General features: G+C 48.9%; 2 protein-coding genes across 3 annotated transcripts; one reads left to right on the top strand and one right to left on the bottom strand.

Moving 5' to 3' along the window:
- Positions 1-760: 760 nt before the first annotated feature.
- Positions 761-6,219, bottom strand: LOC114431976 (adhesion G-protein coupled receptor G7-like). 2 transcript variants are annotated; one of them, XM_028399686.1, is made up of 17 exons: positions 6,105-6,219; positions 5,550-6,004; positions 4,568-5,150; positions 4,136-4,240; positions 3,951-4,060; positions 3,743-3,883; positions 3,577-3,665; positions 3,357-3,505; positions 3,073-3,186; positions 2,824-2,999; positions 2,376-2,528; positions 2,195-2,307; positions 1,769-2,124; positions 1,618-1,699; positions 1,402-1,554; positions 1,115-1,271; positions 761-1,032 (listed from the first exon to the last, which is right to left on the bottom strand). In XM_028399686.1, exons 1-17 carry the CDS (start codon positions 6,136-6,138, stop codon positions 838-840), a joined length of 3,165 nt encoding a protein of 1,054 aa, XP_028255487.1. In that variant the 5' UTR covers positions 6,139-6,219; the 3' UTR covers positions 761-837. The 2 variants fall into 2 exon arrangements, with proteins under 2 accessions (XP_028255487.1, XP_028255486.1); XM_028399685.1 differs by having other exon boundaries at positions 4,568-6,004.
- A 7,625-nt stretch (positions 6,220-13,844) lies between these two features.
- LOC114432055 (uncharacterized) lies at positions 13,845-15,199 on the top strand. Its single transcript, XM_028399834.1, has 4 exons — positions 13,845-14,276; positions 14,358-14,450; positions 14,564-14,664; positions 14,888-15,199. Exons 1-4 carry the CDS (start codon positions 13,898-13,900, stop codon positions 14,942-14,944), a joined length of 630 nt encoding a protein of 209 aa, XP_028255635.1. The 5' UTR covers positions 13,845-13,897; the 3' UTR covers positions 14,945-15,199.
- Positions 15,200-15,516: the final 317 nt, after the last annotated feature.

The raw sequence follows: 15,516 nt of genomic DNA, 5'->3' as shown, positions 1-15,516 counted from the left end.
GAAACACTGCGGCTCTTCTTCCTCTCCATCAGCGCAAGCAGGAAGTCATCCAGGCTTTGCACACTGAGGTGGTGAAAGCGGCGGCACGTGGCCCCGTGTGAGGCCACGTGGGACCAAAAACACTCCTTACCTCCATGAAGACGTCTGCTGAGTGTCAGAGCCGCCACTGCCTTCACCGGAGGCTCGGAGAAAGCAGCACCGCCCGACACAGTCAGGATCTTCAGGCTCCCCTGGGTTTATGTTCCTCTTTAGAACCGTCAGGTCACATGACCTGTTCCTTGCTGTTGATTGGCTGCAGCTGTGTTTCTGAGGCTCCACAACAAACACACGCTGATAGCCAAACGCTGACTCGGCGGGAGCTCCTCAGACTGATGAGTCATGGTGGACTCGGGTCAGGGGAGCCCCGCCCGCTCAGCAGCAGCTGGATGCTGGTTGCCGTGGTAACGCTTTCTGTGGCAGCCTCACAACTTTCAGAGACGTCTGCTCGTCTCAGTGACTGACAGCTGGTCCGTCCAATCAGCTGCTGTCCTCTTGGTGGGTCTGTCGAGGAGTGTGTGGGCTGAAGGCGCCCCCTTGTGGCTCACTGAATGCACACATTGATCAGACAGGCTCCAAATTCATCATCAGCACGATTATTATTAGTTATTTTTAATATTCAGATTTCTGATCAATAAATCACCACAGGATAGAAAACATAAAAAATCTGAAGATACAAACATTGAAGCTGCTCAGAAACCTTCACCCTGAGGTTAAACGTGGTTCTTCATGTGACTGTCGCCCCCTGGAGGCAGGATGTGGGCACTGCATCTAGTCCCAGCATTAGTTCACAGAGGCCTCCTACAGCGGCCTGCCTCTCTCGTCCTGCAGATCTCTGTACGTCTCGGACCGGCTCAGGCTCCTGGACCGCTTCCACAGGTCGTAGGTGGAGGTCCGGAGCGGGATGCTGACAGACTCCAGGTACTGCAGGGGGAACCCCACGGCGGCTCTGAAGCTCGGTGTTCTGGCCGTGAAGAGGATGAAGATCTGGAACCCCTGAAAACCCGGAGCCGGTGCAGGTTTATTGATCCGTCTAACCTGACCGAACAGGATGTTAAGAGTGCACCTGCTGCTGTACCTGTGTGGTCGTGAAGACGCAGAACAAGATGCTGAGGACCAGGTGGGCAGGGCCGGAGCTGATGAGGACCAGATAACCCAGAGTCCAGGACAGACTGAGCATCACTGCCACAGAGAAGCTGACCAGGAACCTGCGAGCCCCCGACAGCGGCTTGGTGCTGCAGGTAACCCCCCCCCCCCCCCCAGAAGAGATCATTGTCTTTATGGATTATATGATTATATTTTGTATTAGGAGGTTTAAATGGATTTGATGATGGTCAAAGTATTGATAGACATGTGTCGTGTTACCTGCTCCGGTTGATCCTGCACGTGGTCAGTGAGGTGAGGATCAGCATGATGAAGTTGTAGATGAGGATCAGGCCCACCGGAACCAAGAAGGCCCAGAACATGGGCTTCCTGAAGCTGAAGCGTTGGTCCCGATCCAGCGCGGCCAGCCAGCAGCTGCAGGAGACACCCTGTTAGACCCTGTGCACCCTCAGAGGAAACTCTCACACAGTTACCCACAATTCCTCCTGTCTGTATCCCAGAGGGTCCTCCACCCTGTAGGTGGCTGCCAGCGTGACGGCCGTGATGACCACAGGGACTCCTGCCAGGAAGAAAGCAGCTGTTCACATCCATTCAGTCATCCAGTGTTCAGACCTGGTTCAGTTTTTACCCCAGCCCACAGCCACGCTCAGCGGCGTCCACCACGGGGGCAGATGGCGGCGCATCGCCTGCACCAGCAACACCAGCTGGGTGCCGTACACGGCGTTCCAGGCGAAGGTGGACAGCAGGAAGAAGTGCAGCAGCGCCGTCACCGCCGTGCATGGGCCGCGGTCCGGCTCCACGTGGCGGTCAGAGTCCGGGATGCTGTTGGAGGAATTGAGGAGTGGCTCGCTGGCGCTCTGCTGGCTGGAGTTGTGCACACCGGAGAGGAAGGTGATGATGAAGGCCAGCAGGCTGACGCAGATGCTGAGCAGAGTCAGCGTGGGTCCCAGGCTGGTCCGGCGCTCTACAGACGTCCGCTGAAAGCTGCAAACATCTCATGTCACAAAACATGTCGCCAATTGTTTCTTTAAAATCATGTGACCGTGGAACGGACTGTGTCTTAAGGTGGTGGATGATGGTGGTCACCAAACCCAGGATGGAGACGCACAGCCCCACGATGGAGATGATGTCCAGCGCCGCGGCGTACTCGAACGTCTCTCTGAAGGACTGGAACACAAACACGCTCATGTCACCTGGTGCTGCGTTTGAGGCGTCCGGGCGCCGCTCATACTCACCCAGAGCGCCGCGAAGTTGGTGGTGTGGTTGCAGAAACACCTCAGGAGGCCGTCTGAGGCGTTTCCTTTGGAGCAGCCGGCGGTGCTCCAGTCCTGCAGGCTGTAGTCCCAGAAGACGCAGGAGAAGTCGTACAGAGACGTCCTGTCGATCAGCTGAGGAGGAGGAGGAGGAGGAGGAGGAGGAGGAGAGAGAGAGAGGAGGAGGAGGAAGAGGAGGAGAGAGAGGAGAAGGAGGAGGAGGAGGAGGAGGAGGAGAGAGAGGAGGAGGAGGAAGAGGAGGAGAGAGAGGAGGAGGAGGAGGAGGTTATCACTGCTGCAGTTACTGTAAACACAACCTGTCACTCGTGAACTCATCAGATGAAGGTCATCAACACAAACATGTCTGCCTTTATGAACGGACTCAGACTCAGCCCCTGGTCCTGGTCCAGCTTCTGGTTTGTTCTCTCACCTTTGGTCTGAACAGCAGCTCCACGTCGCTCGCCTGACCCTCGATGGAAGCCGACAAGACCCTGACGGGGGCGTGTCGCCTCCTGTGGAGCTTCGAGCGGAAGAATCGGTCGTTCTGGTAGAGGACGAAGCCCAGAGAGATGTTGGAGCGGTCCTGACCCGTGCTGATGCTTCGCTCTGACACCAGAAATTCACAGTTTAAAGAAAAGTGTCCTGAAACTCATCAGAGCTTCACCTGCAGCAGACTGACCGGAGGGGAAGCGCAAGAAGACCAGCGCGTCAGCCAAGAAGCCGCTTTCCACCGTAACCTGAGACGTGTTGGGGTTCAGCTGAATCCTGCTAGCCACAAAACTGCCTGTCGTCCCTGTGAAGGGTTAAAACGGGGTTAAAAACCTGGTCTGGCTGGTGTTTGTCATCATCAGGAGGGAAGGTGTGTGTATGTGATGTGTGCTGCCATGAGACCGGCAGGACGCTGGAACATGATAAACCTATAAACAGCTGCAGAGCAGGAAGTGACCTGGAGGAACCACAAACCTGTGAGGGACGTGAACTGGACTCCCTGGCTGCCTCCAGCCTGCACCTGTGCCGACAGAACCACCAGGTTGGGTTGGACCACGTGGGGGAGCGACGTGTTGAGGCTGCGGCTCAGGTTGACAGAGAGCTGGTCCAGAGTCTGCGTCAGGCTGACATGACAACAGCAGGCCTGGGTTAGCTCGGGCTCGCCCTCTGCTCCCCACAGGTTAAACTTCCTCACCTCTGAGTTGCGCTTAGCTCCTCGGTGCTGTCCGGCATGCTGGCGTTCAGCAGCTGGCTGACTGTTGCTACGGCTGCGACCAAGACACTCTGCAGACATCAGACGTGGCGGCGGCAGTCAGTGTTGTCATAGCGACCAGAACTACTAACCTTGCTTTGGTCCGTACCTCCGTGGCGTTGGGATCCTGCAGCAGGGTGTTAGCGATCTGGGCAGCGACGGTGACGTTTTCGGCTGTCAGGCGTTCGGGTTGGGACGTCAGGATCTGGGTGCTGGTCGCCAGCATCTCCAAGTCTGCCACGCTGGTGAGCTAAAGGAGGGGGGACATGTTCTTCACTGCTGAATCTGCTGAGGTGAAACTGATCAGCAGCACTCACGTTCTGCTGGATGTCGCTGAGCGTCTGGTCACACTGGAGGACCCCAGGACGGTCAAAGCTCGGGGAGCCGTTATTGGACAAACACCTGGTAGAGGCCTGCGGCTGACCAGCTGGGTTCAGGACACACAGACATCAGCACATTACGGCCTACCTGATGGATGGAGAGTAGCAGTAATGGAGCTCACCGCCCGGCGTTCCTACACCACAGGTCATCACGGAGTACGCGAACCAGCCGACGGGGGTCTGTGGGAATCTGTATCCGTCCACCTCTTGTTCTCTGCAGAAGTTTTCTGAGAAGGATCAGCAAGAGATGAGCTGAAGGTTCAGGCAGGTCAGACAGAGCTCAGTCTGTCCTGGACTGCATACATGAACCAAGAACTGTGCCTGAACAAGACTGAACTGAACACCAGCTGTGGGAGGACTTGTGGTCCTGAGCCTCCTGTTGGTGTGATAAGGAGGCCTGAGCTAGTCTGCTACCTGCCTAACTGCTGGAGGAAAACTGCGGACAATGATCATTTAATGGGATGACATCACAAACGCCTACAATGTGCCAGTTCACGTGTGTTAAGGGTTAATAATTTGCTAGTGAGTTACAAACAAACGGTGGCCGCTCTTACCGTCTGAACATGTCAGCCCACTCCAGTCATCAGGACAGATGCAGACACCGCTCACAGCTGTCCCACCATTAGCACACACCAGGGGGCCGCTGGTCGTTGTAGACTGAGCAGTACTGGAAGTACCAGAACCAGTTGTAGTAGGAGAGAGTGTTGCAGTACTGTTTGGAATTACAGTAGTATTAGGAAGTACTGTCATATTTGAAGGTGCAGTAGTACTTGGAAGTGAAGTATCATTGTTCAGAGGTTCGGTAGTAATTAGAAGAGAAGTACTCTCAGGGTCAGTAGTACTCTCAGGTGCAGAAGTATTTTGAATTTCTGTAGTACTCTCAGGTTCAGGAGTACTCTCAGGAGTAGTAGTATTTGGAATTTCTGTAGTACCAGGAAGTGTGGTGTTGATGGGAGGTTCAGTAGTAGTTTCGGGTTCAGTAGTATTTTGAATTTCTGTAGTACTCTCGGGTACAGTAGTACTCTCAGGTTCAGGAGTACTCTCAGGAGTAGTAGTATTTGGAATTTCTGTAGTACCAGGAAGTGTGGTGTTGTTTGGAGGTTCAGTAGTACTCTTGGGTTCAGTAGTATTTTGAATTTCTGTAGTACTCTCAGGTTCAGTAGTATTTTGAATTTCTGTAGTACTTTCAGGTTCAGGAGTACTCCCAGGAGTAGTAGTAGTTTGAATTTCTGTAGTACCAGGAAGTGTTGTGGTGTTGTTTGGAGTTTCAGGAGTACTCTCAGGTTCAGGAGTACTCTCGGGTTCAGTAGTATTTTGAATTTCTGTAGTACTCTCAGGTTCTGTAGTACTCTCAGGTTCAGGAGTACTTTCAGGAGTAGTAGTATTTGGAATTTCTGTAGTACCAGGAAGTGTGGTGTTGTTTGGAGGTTCAGTAGTATTTTGATTTTCTGTAGTACTCTCAGGTTCAGTAGTACTCTCTGGTTCAGTAGTATTTTGAATTTCTGTAGTACTCTCAGGTTCAGTAGTATTTTGAATTTCTGTAGTACTCTCAGGTTCAGTAGTATTTTGAATTTCTGTAGTACTTTCAGGTTCAGGAGTACTCCCAGGAGTAGTAGTAGTTTGAATTTCTGTAGTACCAGGAAGTGTTGTGGTGTTGTTTGGAGTTTCAGGCGTACTCTCAGGTTCAGTAGTACTCTCTGGTTCAGTAGTATTTTGAATTTCTGTAGTACTTTCAGGTTCAGTAGTACTCACAGGTGCAGGAGTACTCACAGGTGCAGTACTATCTCTACTGACTGTAGTATCTGGAGCTGTGGTACTGTTGTGTGGAGCTTCAGTAGTAGCAGTAGTACTCGCAGGTGCAGTGGTAGTTGGAAGTACAGTAGTATAGTTGGGGTCATAGCTTCGGTCAGTAGGAGCAGCAGTACTGTCAGCAGGTGTAGTATTAACAGTGCTAGCTGTAGCTGCTGCTGTGGAGGAGGCTAAAGGAACAGCTGTGAGGAAAACAATCAGCACCACAGTAATTAGTCATTGACAATGCTAATATGCTAATGATTAGCAGGTGCTAACAGTAGTAAAAGAAAGTCCTCTTACCCAGAGCAACAAACAGCCAGAAACAGGTGTCCATGTTGGTCAGTGTGGCACCGCCGTCATGGTCTGATGTTATGTGTGTGTGAGTGTGTGAGTGTCTCAAAGGTCGTCATTAAACAGGATATGTTTTTATTTTAGCTGTCAATCATTCATCATCTATGAAGGACTTTGAGCTGCACTGTGGAGCAAACAAAGGTGTTTTATTAAGAAGATGTCATCGATCAGCAAACAGGAAGTGAGTGTGTGAGGTCAGAGGGCCGCTGCCACAGTCAATGCGGTTAAAACAACCAAAGCATGTGCTGAAGATGACAGAGGTGTGTTTCCTTTCTGAAGAATGATGCTAAAGATGCATGCACCTTAATGCTGTGATGCTTGAGAGCCCAGAGGCATTGTGGGAAATGTAGTCTGTGTGTGTTGAATCTGCTGCAGCAGTTTGATGTCTGCTGTCTAAAGCTTTTATTCTGAAATAACAGCTGAACCTGCACTTTCACTCAGTTGTTCATGCAGTCGCATCTTCCTGCCACAAGATGGCGCCACACTGTAATCTATGAGACTTGGATAAAGGCTTTTTAATCACAGATTTGGGGTTTTATGTGTTGAACATGTCTGGACTTTGGCAGCGTGCTGCTCTCACCCTCGCTGGTGCTGAGTGGACTCACTTCCTGTTCCTGTGAGCGCGCTCTGTGGTTGTGGGTTGTGGTTTTTTCTCGATCAGCGTCTGAAACAGGAAGTGTGTCTCTGCTCTCTGTCAGAGCTGCTCTGCTCTCACACCATCATGGATCTCCTCTGGATGATCCTGCTGCTGGTTCTGATCCGGGCCGAGGCTCAGAGGGTGACGGAGGTCAGAGGGGAGGAGGGAGGAAGCCTCACCCTCACCTGCTCCATCACACCAACTATCACAGATATATACTGGTTCATGGAGGTCTACAGAGGGTTCAGAGCAGGCATCGGCAGAACTCTTGGTCCACACTCGTCTTCTTATTACTCTCCAGACTCTGAGTCCAAATATTTGATGGAGTCAAACAGACTTGTGGTTAAAGACCTGACAGCAGAGGACAGCAGGCTGTACTCCTGTGGGAGGAGGAACCAGAGTGGACTTCACTTTGTGGACTCCTTCAACCTGACTTTAGGCAAGACCTCAGGCAAGACCTCAGCTGATCACTTTGAGTGTCTGCTGCTCTCTGTTCACCTGCTGACCTCCATGTTTACAGGAGGCTCCGCCCACTCGCAGCATCCCTCCTGCATGACGCCGCAGGACCTCACCTACGTCTCATCCTCCATCATGGCCGCCCTGGCTGCCATTGGTGAGTGTGTCATTGGTCCACACTGAGGTCTGCTGGGACACTGACTGTGTGTGTGTCTGTGTGTGCATGTGTGTGCAGGGTTATAAAGACTGCTGGTCCTGACAGGTCTGTCTGTGATAGTATCAGATCAGGAGACATGTCCCAGGTCTTCATGTGGGGACAGGAAGTGGCACAAACAGAATCAGAATCAGAATCAGAATCATGTTTATTGCCATGTAAGTGAAGGGGGTTCACATTACTAGGAATTTGCCTTAGTGATTGGTGCATACAAAGAACATATGACAATTAACATGCAATAAGATAAAAACTAAGATAAAATTAAGTAAATAAACTAAAGTAAGGCTAAATTTACATGACAGACATGGCGTAACAGACATACAATGAACAGAACATAGAATACTGTGCAGATGAAATGGTAAACATAGACCCTTATATGATCGAATGGTACAGTGTAATAATGTAATAATGTAACAGGTACCACATGGGTCGGTGAGGTGGTACTCGTGTGCAAGATGGAGTAAACAGTGCAAATAGTCGTCATTGTGCAGTGACTATACTAAAGTGACCTTCTGAAGACAGTGCAGAGCAGTGCATTAATTACAGTTTAACAGTCCAACAGCAGAGGGGAAGAAGCTGTTCTTGTGGCATGAGGTTCTGGTCCGAATGGACCGTAACCTTCTGCCTGAGGGGAGTGGCTCAAAGAGTCCGTGTCCAGGGTGAGAAGGGTCAGCTGTGATCCGACCTGCACGCCTCAGAGTCCTGGAGACGTACAGGTCATAGATGGCAGGCTGCAGCCGATCACCTTCTCAGCAGAGCGCACAACACGCTGCAGTCTGTGCCTGTCCCTGGCAGTGGCCCCAGCGTACCACACTGTGATGGAGGAGGTGAGGATGGACTCAATGATGGCCGTGTAGAACTGAACCATCATCCTGGCTGGCACCTTGAGTTTCCTCAGCTGCCGCAGGAAGTACATCCTCTGCTGGGCCTTTTTGATGAGGGAGCTGATGGTGAGCTCCCACTTGAGGTCCTGGGTGATGGTGGTACCCAGGAAGCGGAAAGAGTCCACTGTGGAGATGGGGGTGTCTGTCAGGGTGAGGGGGGTGATGGAGCTGGCACTTTCCGAAAGTCTACTGTCATCTCCACTGTCTTCTGGGCATTCAGCTCCAGGTTATTGTCAGCACACCAGGACACCAGACGGTCCACCTCCATCCTGTAGGCAGACTCATCCCCGTCTGAGATGAGTCCAATGAGTCTTATCATGTAAGTTGTGTAAACACCTTGTTGTGTGTGGGCTCGTCTGAACATGTGACAGCAGCTCCAAACATGGACCATATGAGAAGATGTGATGGTGTGTGATGATGAGAGGGGCTGAGCAGACCTGATCCTGATCGGGTGATCGGGTCAAATGACGAGTCCTCAGAGGTGGACTGCACACTGTAAGAAGGTCACAGTACTGAATGTGTTGTTGTGTGTGTGCAGGGTGTGGCTGCTGCTGCTGTGCAGTCTGAACTCAGGTCAGTCCAACACAAACACACACTGAAGGACACACACACACCTGACTCTGACAGCAGGAAGTGAGCGGTCAGGACTCGGCTGTGGTCACATGATGTTCAGACTTTGGACTCTGACAGATTCACATGATGCCGATCTAAGAGTGAGCGGCTGTACAGAGTCTTTGTTCTCTGCTTCAGTCTGATCTAACAGTGAACACATGCAGACGAGTGACGACAGAGCTGCTGCTGCTCCGACTGCTCCGACTGCTCCGACTGCTCTGACTGCTCTGGGTGCTCTGGTATAAATAATGACAGCTGACTGACAGTCTGAACGTGACCACTGGATTCACACACACACATCACTTTTAATTAAACACTTCACCACAGCAGGACGCTGTCAGAGCAGCTTGGACTTTCCCATGGACCCTGAATGCATCACATGTTCAGTCTGAATCAAACCAAACTTTCTACAGCTGCTTCTTAACTGTTATTCTGCACACAGAGCTGCAGGTGTTACCGTAGCAACATAAACATTGACCTCATCACAGAGCTTTTCTGTTATGGTGGACACTTCTGATGGTCTCTGACTTCCTGTTGTCTCTCAGTGGTCTGCCAGCTCCATGTTGAAGGACATGTCACTGAGGAGGTGCTCCTGCCGTGTGTCTACACCGATGGTGACTCTTCTTCCAATGTCTTCTGGAGGGACGGAGATGATCTTACTGTCCTGGACATCATTAATGGCGAGGAACAAAACCAGTCTCAGGACCAGAGGTTCAGAGGTCGTGTGTCCAGTTTCCCCAAAGAGTACCAGAATGGGAACTTCTCCATCATCTTGAGGAACCTCAGCATGGAGGACAGTGGACCATACGAGTGTCACATCTCCAGTGACTTCGGGTTTGAAGGAGGAAGGTTAATGTGAGTGCAAGAATTGTAGCCTCTCACTTTTCACAATCATATTTGCGCAGAGCATTGTAGTGAGTTTCAGTTTCACGGGATAGGTATCTGGCCTTAGTTCCTCATTTACTTCTTTGTCAATAAAAATGCTGTCACTTTGAGTGTCTAACAGTGCATACACAAGCTGTTCTTTGGATGGGTTTTTAACTGTGGACACCCACACAGGGACGATCATGGAAGTGCTGCATGATGGACCCCTTTGAACGACGTTAAGTGCTGTGACTGCCGTGGGTTCATTTTCAGTGTTTGGGGCTGAGTTCACAATGCAGGCCCTTCTCTACCTGTCTGTGTTCTGAAGTTCTCATCATGTAGACAGGTAGGATGCCTTCTCTTACATAGATCACATATGTGGCGGTGGCGACATTCCTTGGCGTTGTGACCTGGCTTCATGCACCATATGTAAACGGGCCTTGGCTTGCTATCGAATGATCTTGACTTATCACTGTTTATGGCTGTTTGAGTGCTAAAGACATTTGCCTTGCTTCCCTTTATTTCTCTCATGCTTCTTTTTTCATGTGATGAGTTAGATGAGTAGAGAGCGTTCAGTGAAGTGATTGGGTTGCATGCTATCTCTGCTTCCATTGACACAAAGTTAGTGAAGTCCTTAAAGGAGGGAAATTCTTGACCTTCCATAAGGGTTACTGTGACTTGACGATTCCAAGGGGAAGCTAGCCAATCAGGCACTTTCTGAATCAGTTTTTGGTTTTCTTCGCAGTCACTTAATATCTCTAAACTCTTCACATGAGGCATGGCTTGCAGACAGGCATTTAGGAAATCCGAGAATGTCCTTAACCCTTCACCATCCTTGCTCTGTGTTTTTGGCCATTTCGACAGTCTGTCCCTGAAAGCTCTTTGGATCACAAAAGGCTGACCGTAGCGTTGGTCAAGCTTATTCCATGCGTCTCTATATGCTTCATCGTCAGTACGATAAAAGGTCAAGACATTTGTGAGCAGGGCCAGTGACATGTTTCTTTAGGTAATGAAGCTTATCAGCTGAGGAAATGCCCTTTCTGTCAACAAGTGACATGAATGAAGCCTTCCATTCGATGGACAGAATTGGGTCTCCGCTAAACACTGTGGGCATTGGGACTGGAAGCCTATTGATGGCTATGCTGTCTTGGATGGCCTGGGCTAGCTGAGACACATCGGAAGGAGGTGCTCCTGTAGCAATGCGAGAGCTCTGGAGGTTTACAGGAGGGCTGTGGTTTTGCTGTAAGAGCTGTCTATCAGTTTCCTGTTTGAGTTCTCTGTTATAGGTTGCCAGCCTGGCCCGAGCAGCCTCCATGTCTCTTTCTGCTTGTAAACGCTCTAATTCAGACTTTTGGACGTCCAATTCACTTTTATACTGTTCTTCCATCTTTCTTATTTTTTCCTTTTGCTTTGTTTCTTCTTGCATTATTTTGTATTGAGCCTCCTTTGCTGCGAGCTCTGCAGCTGCTTCAGCCCTTTTTACCGCTATGCTAGATGCCTCGGAGCACTGGCTTGCACTTGACCGAGAAGCAGCGCCATATATGGAGTGAGCATAATCATGGGCTTGTAACTGTCGCAGACGGATCTTTGTACACTCTGCATCAAATTCACCATCTACTGCTGAGAGGCGTTCAAATACTACTTTCATAATGTCTTTACTCACAGCCTCACATGCATCCATTTTGCGCCTCAGTTCAGTGGACGGCGTTGCTCGCTCTCTCATTTCATAGTAAGCTTTCATTATGTCATTCATTCTCTGCCATTTCAGCCACTTCACTCTCTGACATGTCTTTCTTTAAGTTTTCTTTGGATGCTCTGATTTGAGTTTTCCATGGTTCATAGAGACTAAGCAGCCTTTTCTCTCTTAGTCAGTCCTTCTTGCTGTAGGCACACCACACCGTCCTGTGCGGCGAGGTAAGGTTAGCTCATCAGCGTCATTTATTTGCAGTTGGAACTCACTTCGCTGATTTTCTTTGCATTCCGTTGTCTCCTTTCATTTCTGCTTTGACTGTCTGCTTCTTTTAAGCCATCCATTTTATCCGTGGTTGTATTCCTTTTGCCTCTTGTGACATCACACTGGTTGCTGTCTCTCGCTGCTTCGTGCCGTCATTTTTAAACTGGATTCCTTGAGCAGTGAGATGTAGCAGGTGAAGGTGAAGCTCTTACTGTATCCCACCGAAACATGGTCTCACACTTGAACTGATGATCTCAGGGTTTAATGAAAATCCCAAAACCAACGTAAGAGCTGGTGACAAACACAAAAGAACAATATATAATACGTTAGCTACTTGCCTCACAGTCTTACTCCACATACACAGCTTAGCCACAGCTCATATTTAGCGAATGCTAACTTAACTAAACCATCAGTATGAAAGTTAATAAAGTTCAAATTTAACTTAAGACACAGACAACACCAACAAACACGAACCTTGTGCCTCTTCGGAGGGTTGCTAATACATGAACCATTCCATTATACATGGGGTTATTTACACCCTTATTCATCCAGGTCATTCATATATTTCATTTCCATCATTTGTCATTTTCAATTGTCATCTTTTATAAAACAGTTGATTAAAGGGTTAATGTTCATTTACTGGTATAGTTTTGAAGTAAATGAAGTTATTCTGTATTTAATCTGCTGTTGAAGTGTATTTTGAGTCCAAAGCTTTCACTCTGAAATAAAACGATGAACAGTGAGGTAAAACAGGAAGTATTCCAGGCAGCTTTAAAACCTACATTTCCACAATAAAGGTTTAATTTCAGCACGTGTCAGCAGAGATGATGCACACATGAAGAACAGTACATGTTCTATATTTACTCCAGGATGTAAACAGGAAGTCTGGAATTAGACCTTTACAGCATTTAAACTCTGCATTCATTAGTTCTGCTCTGTACAACGTAATCGACAAGACGTCCTGACACCCACAGGGGGCGCTGTTGGGCCAGGACTGTGTGTTTGAGGTGGATGTTAACATGTTGCTGATGTAACTCTGTTATTGTAAATAATAAGTCACAGTCAGGATAATATTTATTTATTGATGTGTCTGACTCCATCCAAAGAAGGAAACATGGAGCTCTTAGTTTATCCTGTCAAAACTCATTAAAGGATCGACGCTCTGGTGTTTCTGTCAGATTGGACAGTTTGTGTCACACGTGTCTGATTGGTTACTATGATGCTTTGCTATAGGGATCATTTGTCACAAATAACTGCTCCGCAGACAGAAAACCAAGCTAACCTACATGAGGCATGGATCTCAGGTGATGAAGGACACCTGGTGCTTCCAGCTGAAGTGAAATAAACATTTCTTTAAAGGGTGGATTTGGTTTCAGTTTTTATTGGCTTGTTAAACTATAGAGCTTTTAATTTGAAAAGATGAAGTGAACAGGACACAGCCTGCTGTCACCTGTTGATAAATAATAAACAGAGCTGGGGACCTGGAGTCACATGACTGGAGGTGGGGTACTTTGTCTCCGGGAGAAGAAAGAGAGCAGCATGTGTGGGAGAGAGAAAGCATCCCATGCTCTCCTCCCCCGGCCCGACAAACTTCCCCCTCTCCCCCTGGTCATTCATCTTTTTTGACTCGGCTTGAGTTGCTTGATTCTCATCACAGTGACTTCAGACTTGCACGAGTGACTCTGAAAATATCATAAAACTCATTCAATCTGAAATATAGTGCAAATAATACATTGATTAGTTTTGGTACAGCTGACGTTTTGAAGAATCTGCAGATGCTAGAATAAAACCTGAAACTTCATGTCTGTGTTTATGCTGTAACAACTTCCTTCCACAAGATCATGAGAAGTTAAGATCAAGAGATTTAGAGCACATGTAGAGATTTGTGACTTTATGACCTCAGAATGATAGAATTCTGTTTCTTTTGATTAATTATATTATGTGATTTCTGTCTGGACTTTGGCAGCGTGCTGCTCTCACCCTCGCTGGTGCTGAGTGGACTCACTTCCTGTTCCTGTGAGCGCGCTCTGTGGTTGTGGGTTGTGGTTTTTTCTCGATCAGCGTCTGAAACAGGAAGTGTGTCTCTGCTCTCTGTCAGAGCTGCTCTGCTCTCACACCATCATGGATCTCCTCTGGATGATCCTGCTGCTGGTTCTGATCCGGGCCGGCGCTCAGAGGGTGACGGAGGTCAGAGGGGAGGAGGGAGGAAGCCTCACCCTCACCTGCTCCATCACACCAACTATCACAGATATATACTGGTTCATGGAGGTCTACAGAGGGTTCAGAGCAGGCATCGGCAGAACTTATGGTCCACACTCGTCTTCTTATTACTCTCCAGACTTTGAGTCCAAATATTTGATGGAGTCAAACAGACTTGTGGTTAAAGACCTGACAGCAGAGGACAGCAGGCTGTACTCCTGTGGGAGGAGGAACCAGAGTGGACTTCACTTTGTGGACTCCTTCAACCTGACTTTAGGCAAGACCTCAGTTAAGACCTCAGGTAAGACCTCAGGTAAGACCTCAGCTGATCACTTTGAGTGTCTGCTGCTCTCTGTTCACCTGCTGACCTCCATGTTTACAGGAGGCTCCGCCCACTCGCAGCATCCCTCCTGCATGACGCCGCAGGACCTCACCTACGTCTCATCCTCCATCATGGCCGCCCTGGCTGCCATTGGTGAGTGTGTCATTGGTCCACACTGAGGTCTGCTGGGACACTGACTGTGTGTGTGTCTGTGTGTGTGTGTGTGTCTGTGTGTCTCTGTGTCGTGTGTGTGTGTGTGTGTGCAGGTTTCGTGGTCTCTCTGGTGTGTATGAAAGAAGAGCGCCACCAGGTGGTTGACCTTCAAGCTTTCATCAGGGAGAACTCAGAGACGCTGCAGACGGTGCAGGTAAACATGGCCGACACCTGAAGGGGGCGCATCAGTGCAGCAGCAGGGTCAGTGTTAGCATGCTAGCTGCAACCAGACAGGAGGGTGGGTTCTGTACTACACACCAGCAGCACCAGGCCAGACTCTAGGCCCTCTAGTGGGTCAAAGAGGTATCGTGCTAGCCTGTTAGCATGCTAACATTAGAGCGGTCACTGTGGCTAACTGTCAGCATTGTGTGTGTCAGTTCCAACAGATCCAGTCCGACCCACAGAGGTCCTCACTCGGCCCGTCACTGCAGTGAGCGATGGAGACGTCCCGCTGGTTCTTATTCCTCCATAAAAACTTTATTCAATGTTTCTGTCTTGACAGAGCTCTGCTTTAGCTTTAGCACTGTTAGCACAGACCTGTTCTTCTGTAACAGCTGCTGTAAAACATGAACCTGTGTTAAAGAGGACTGTACTGTCACAGTGCTGTTTGCATCCAGCAGGGGGCGCTGTGGCTCAATAAAAGCTGCAGAAGACACATGTGTTAAACACTGTGTGAAGTGTCCCCTGTGATTTTCCCCTCGGGATCAATAAAGAATGTGTACAAGCATCCTGATTGGTTCTTAAAGGTTCTTAACCCTCATGCGTTGTTCGGGACATTTTTGTCCTCTGAGAGAAATTTTTCTGTTTATTTTGGCCATAACTTTGTCAATATGTGGACAAATTGAATCATTTTTCCTCAATAAGCTTAATTTTACATAAATTTTGTTAATATGACTTTAAAATTTTTCATAGGTCAACGGTACACTGTGGGCAAATTTTACCCCCTAATGTGTTGTTCGGGGACAAAAACGTCCCCTAACTTTAACGGTTTTAAAAATATATTAGA

This window comes from Parambassis ranga, chromosome 2 (genome assembly GCF_900634625.1).
Source record: "Parambassis ranga chromosome 2, fParRan2.1, whole genome shotgun sequence".
NCBI classification, from domain to species: domain Eukaryota; kingdom Metazoa; phylum Chordata; class Actinopteri; family Ambassidae; genus Parambassis; species Parambassis ranga.
The sequence above is the reverse complement of the archived record's forward strand: the minus strand, read 5'-3'. Positions and strand labels throughout refer to the sequence as shown.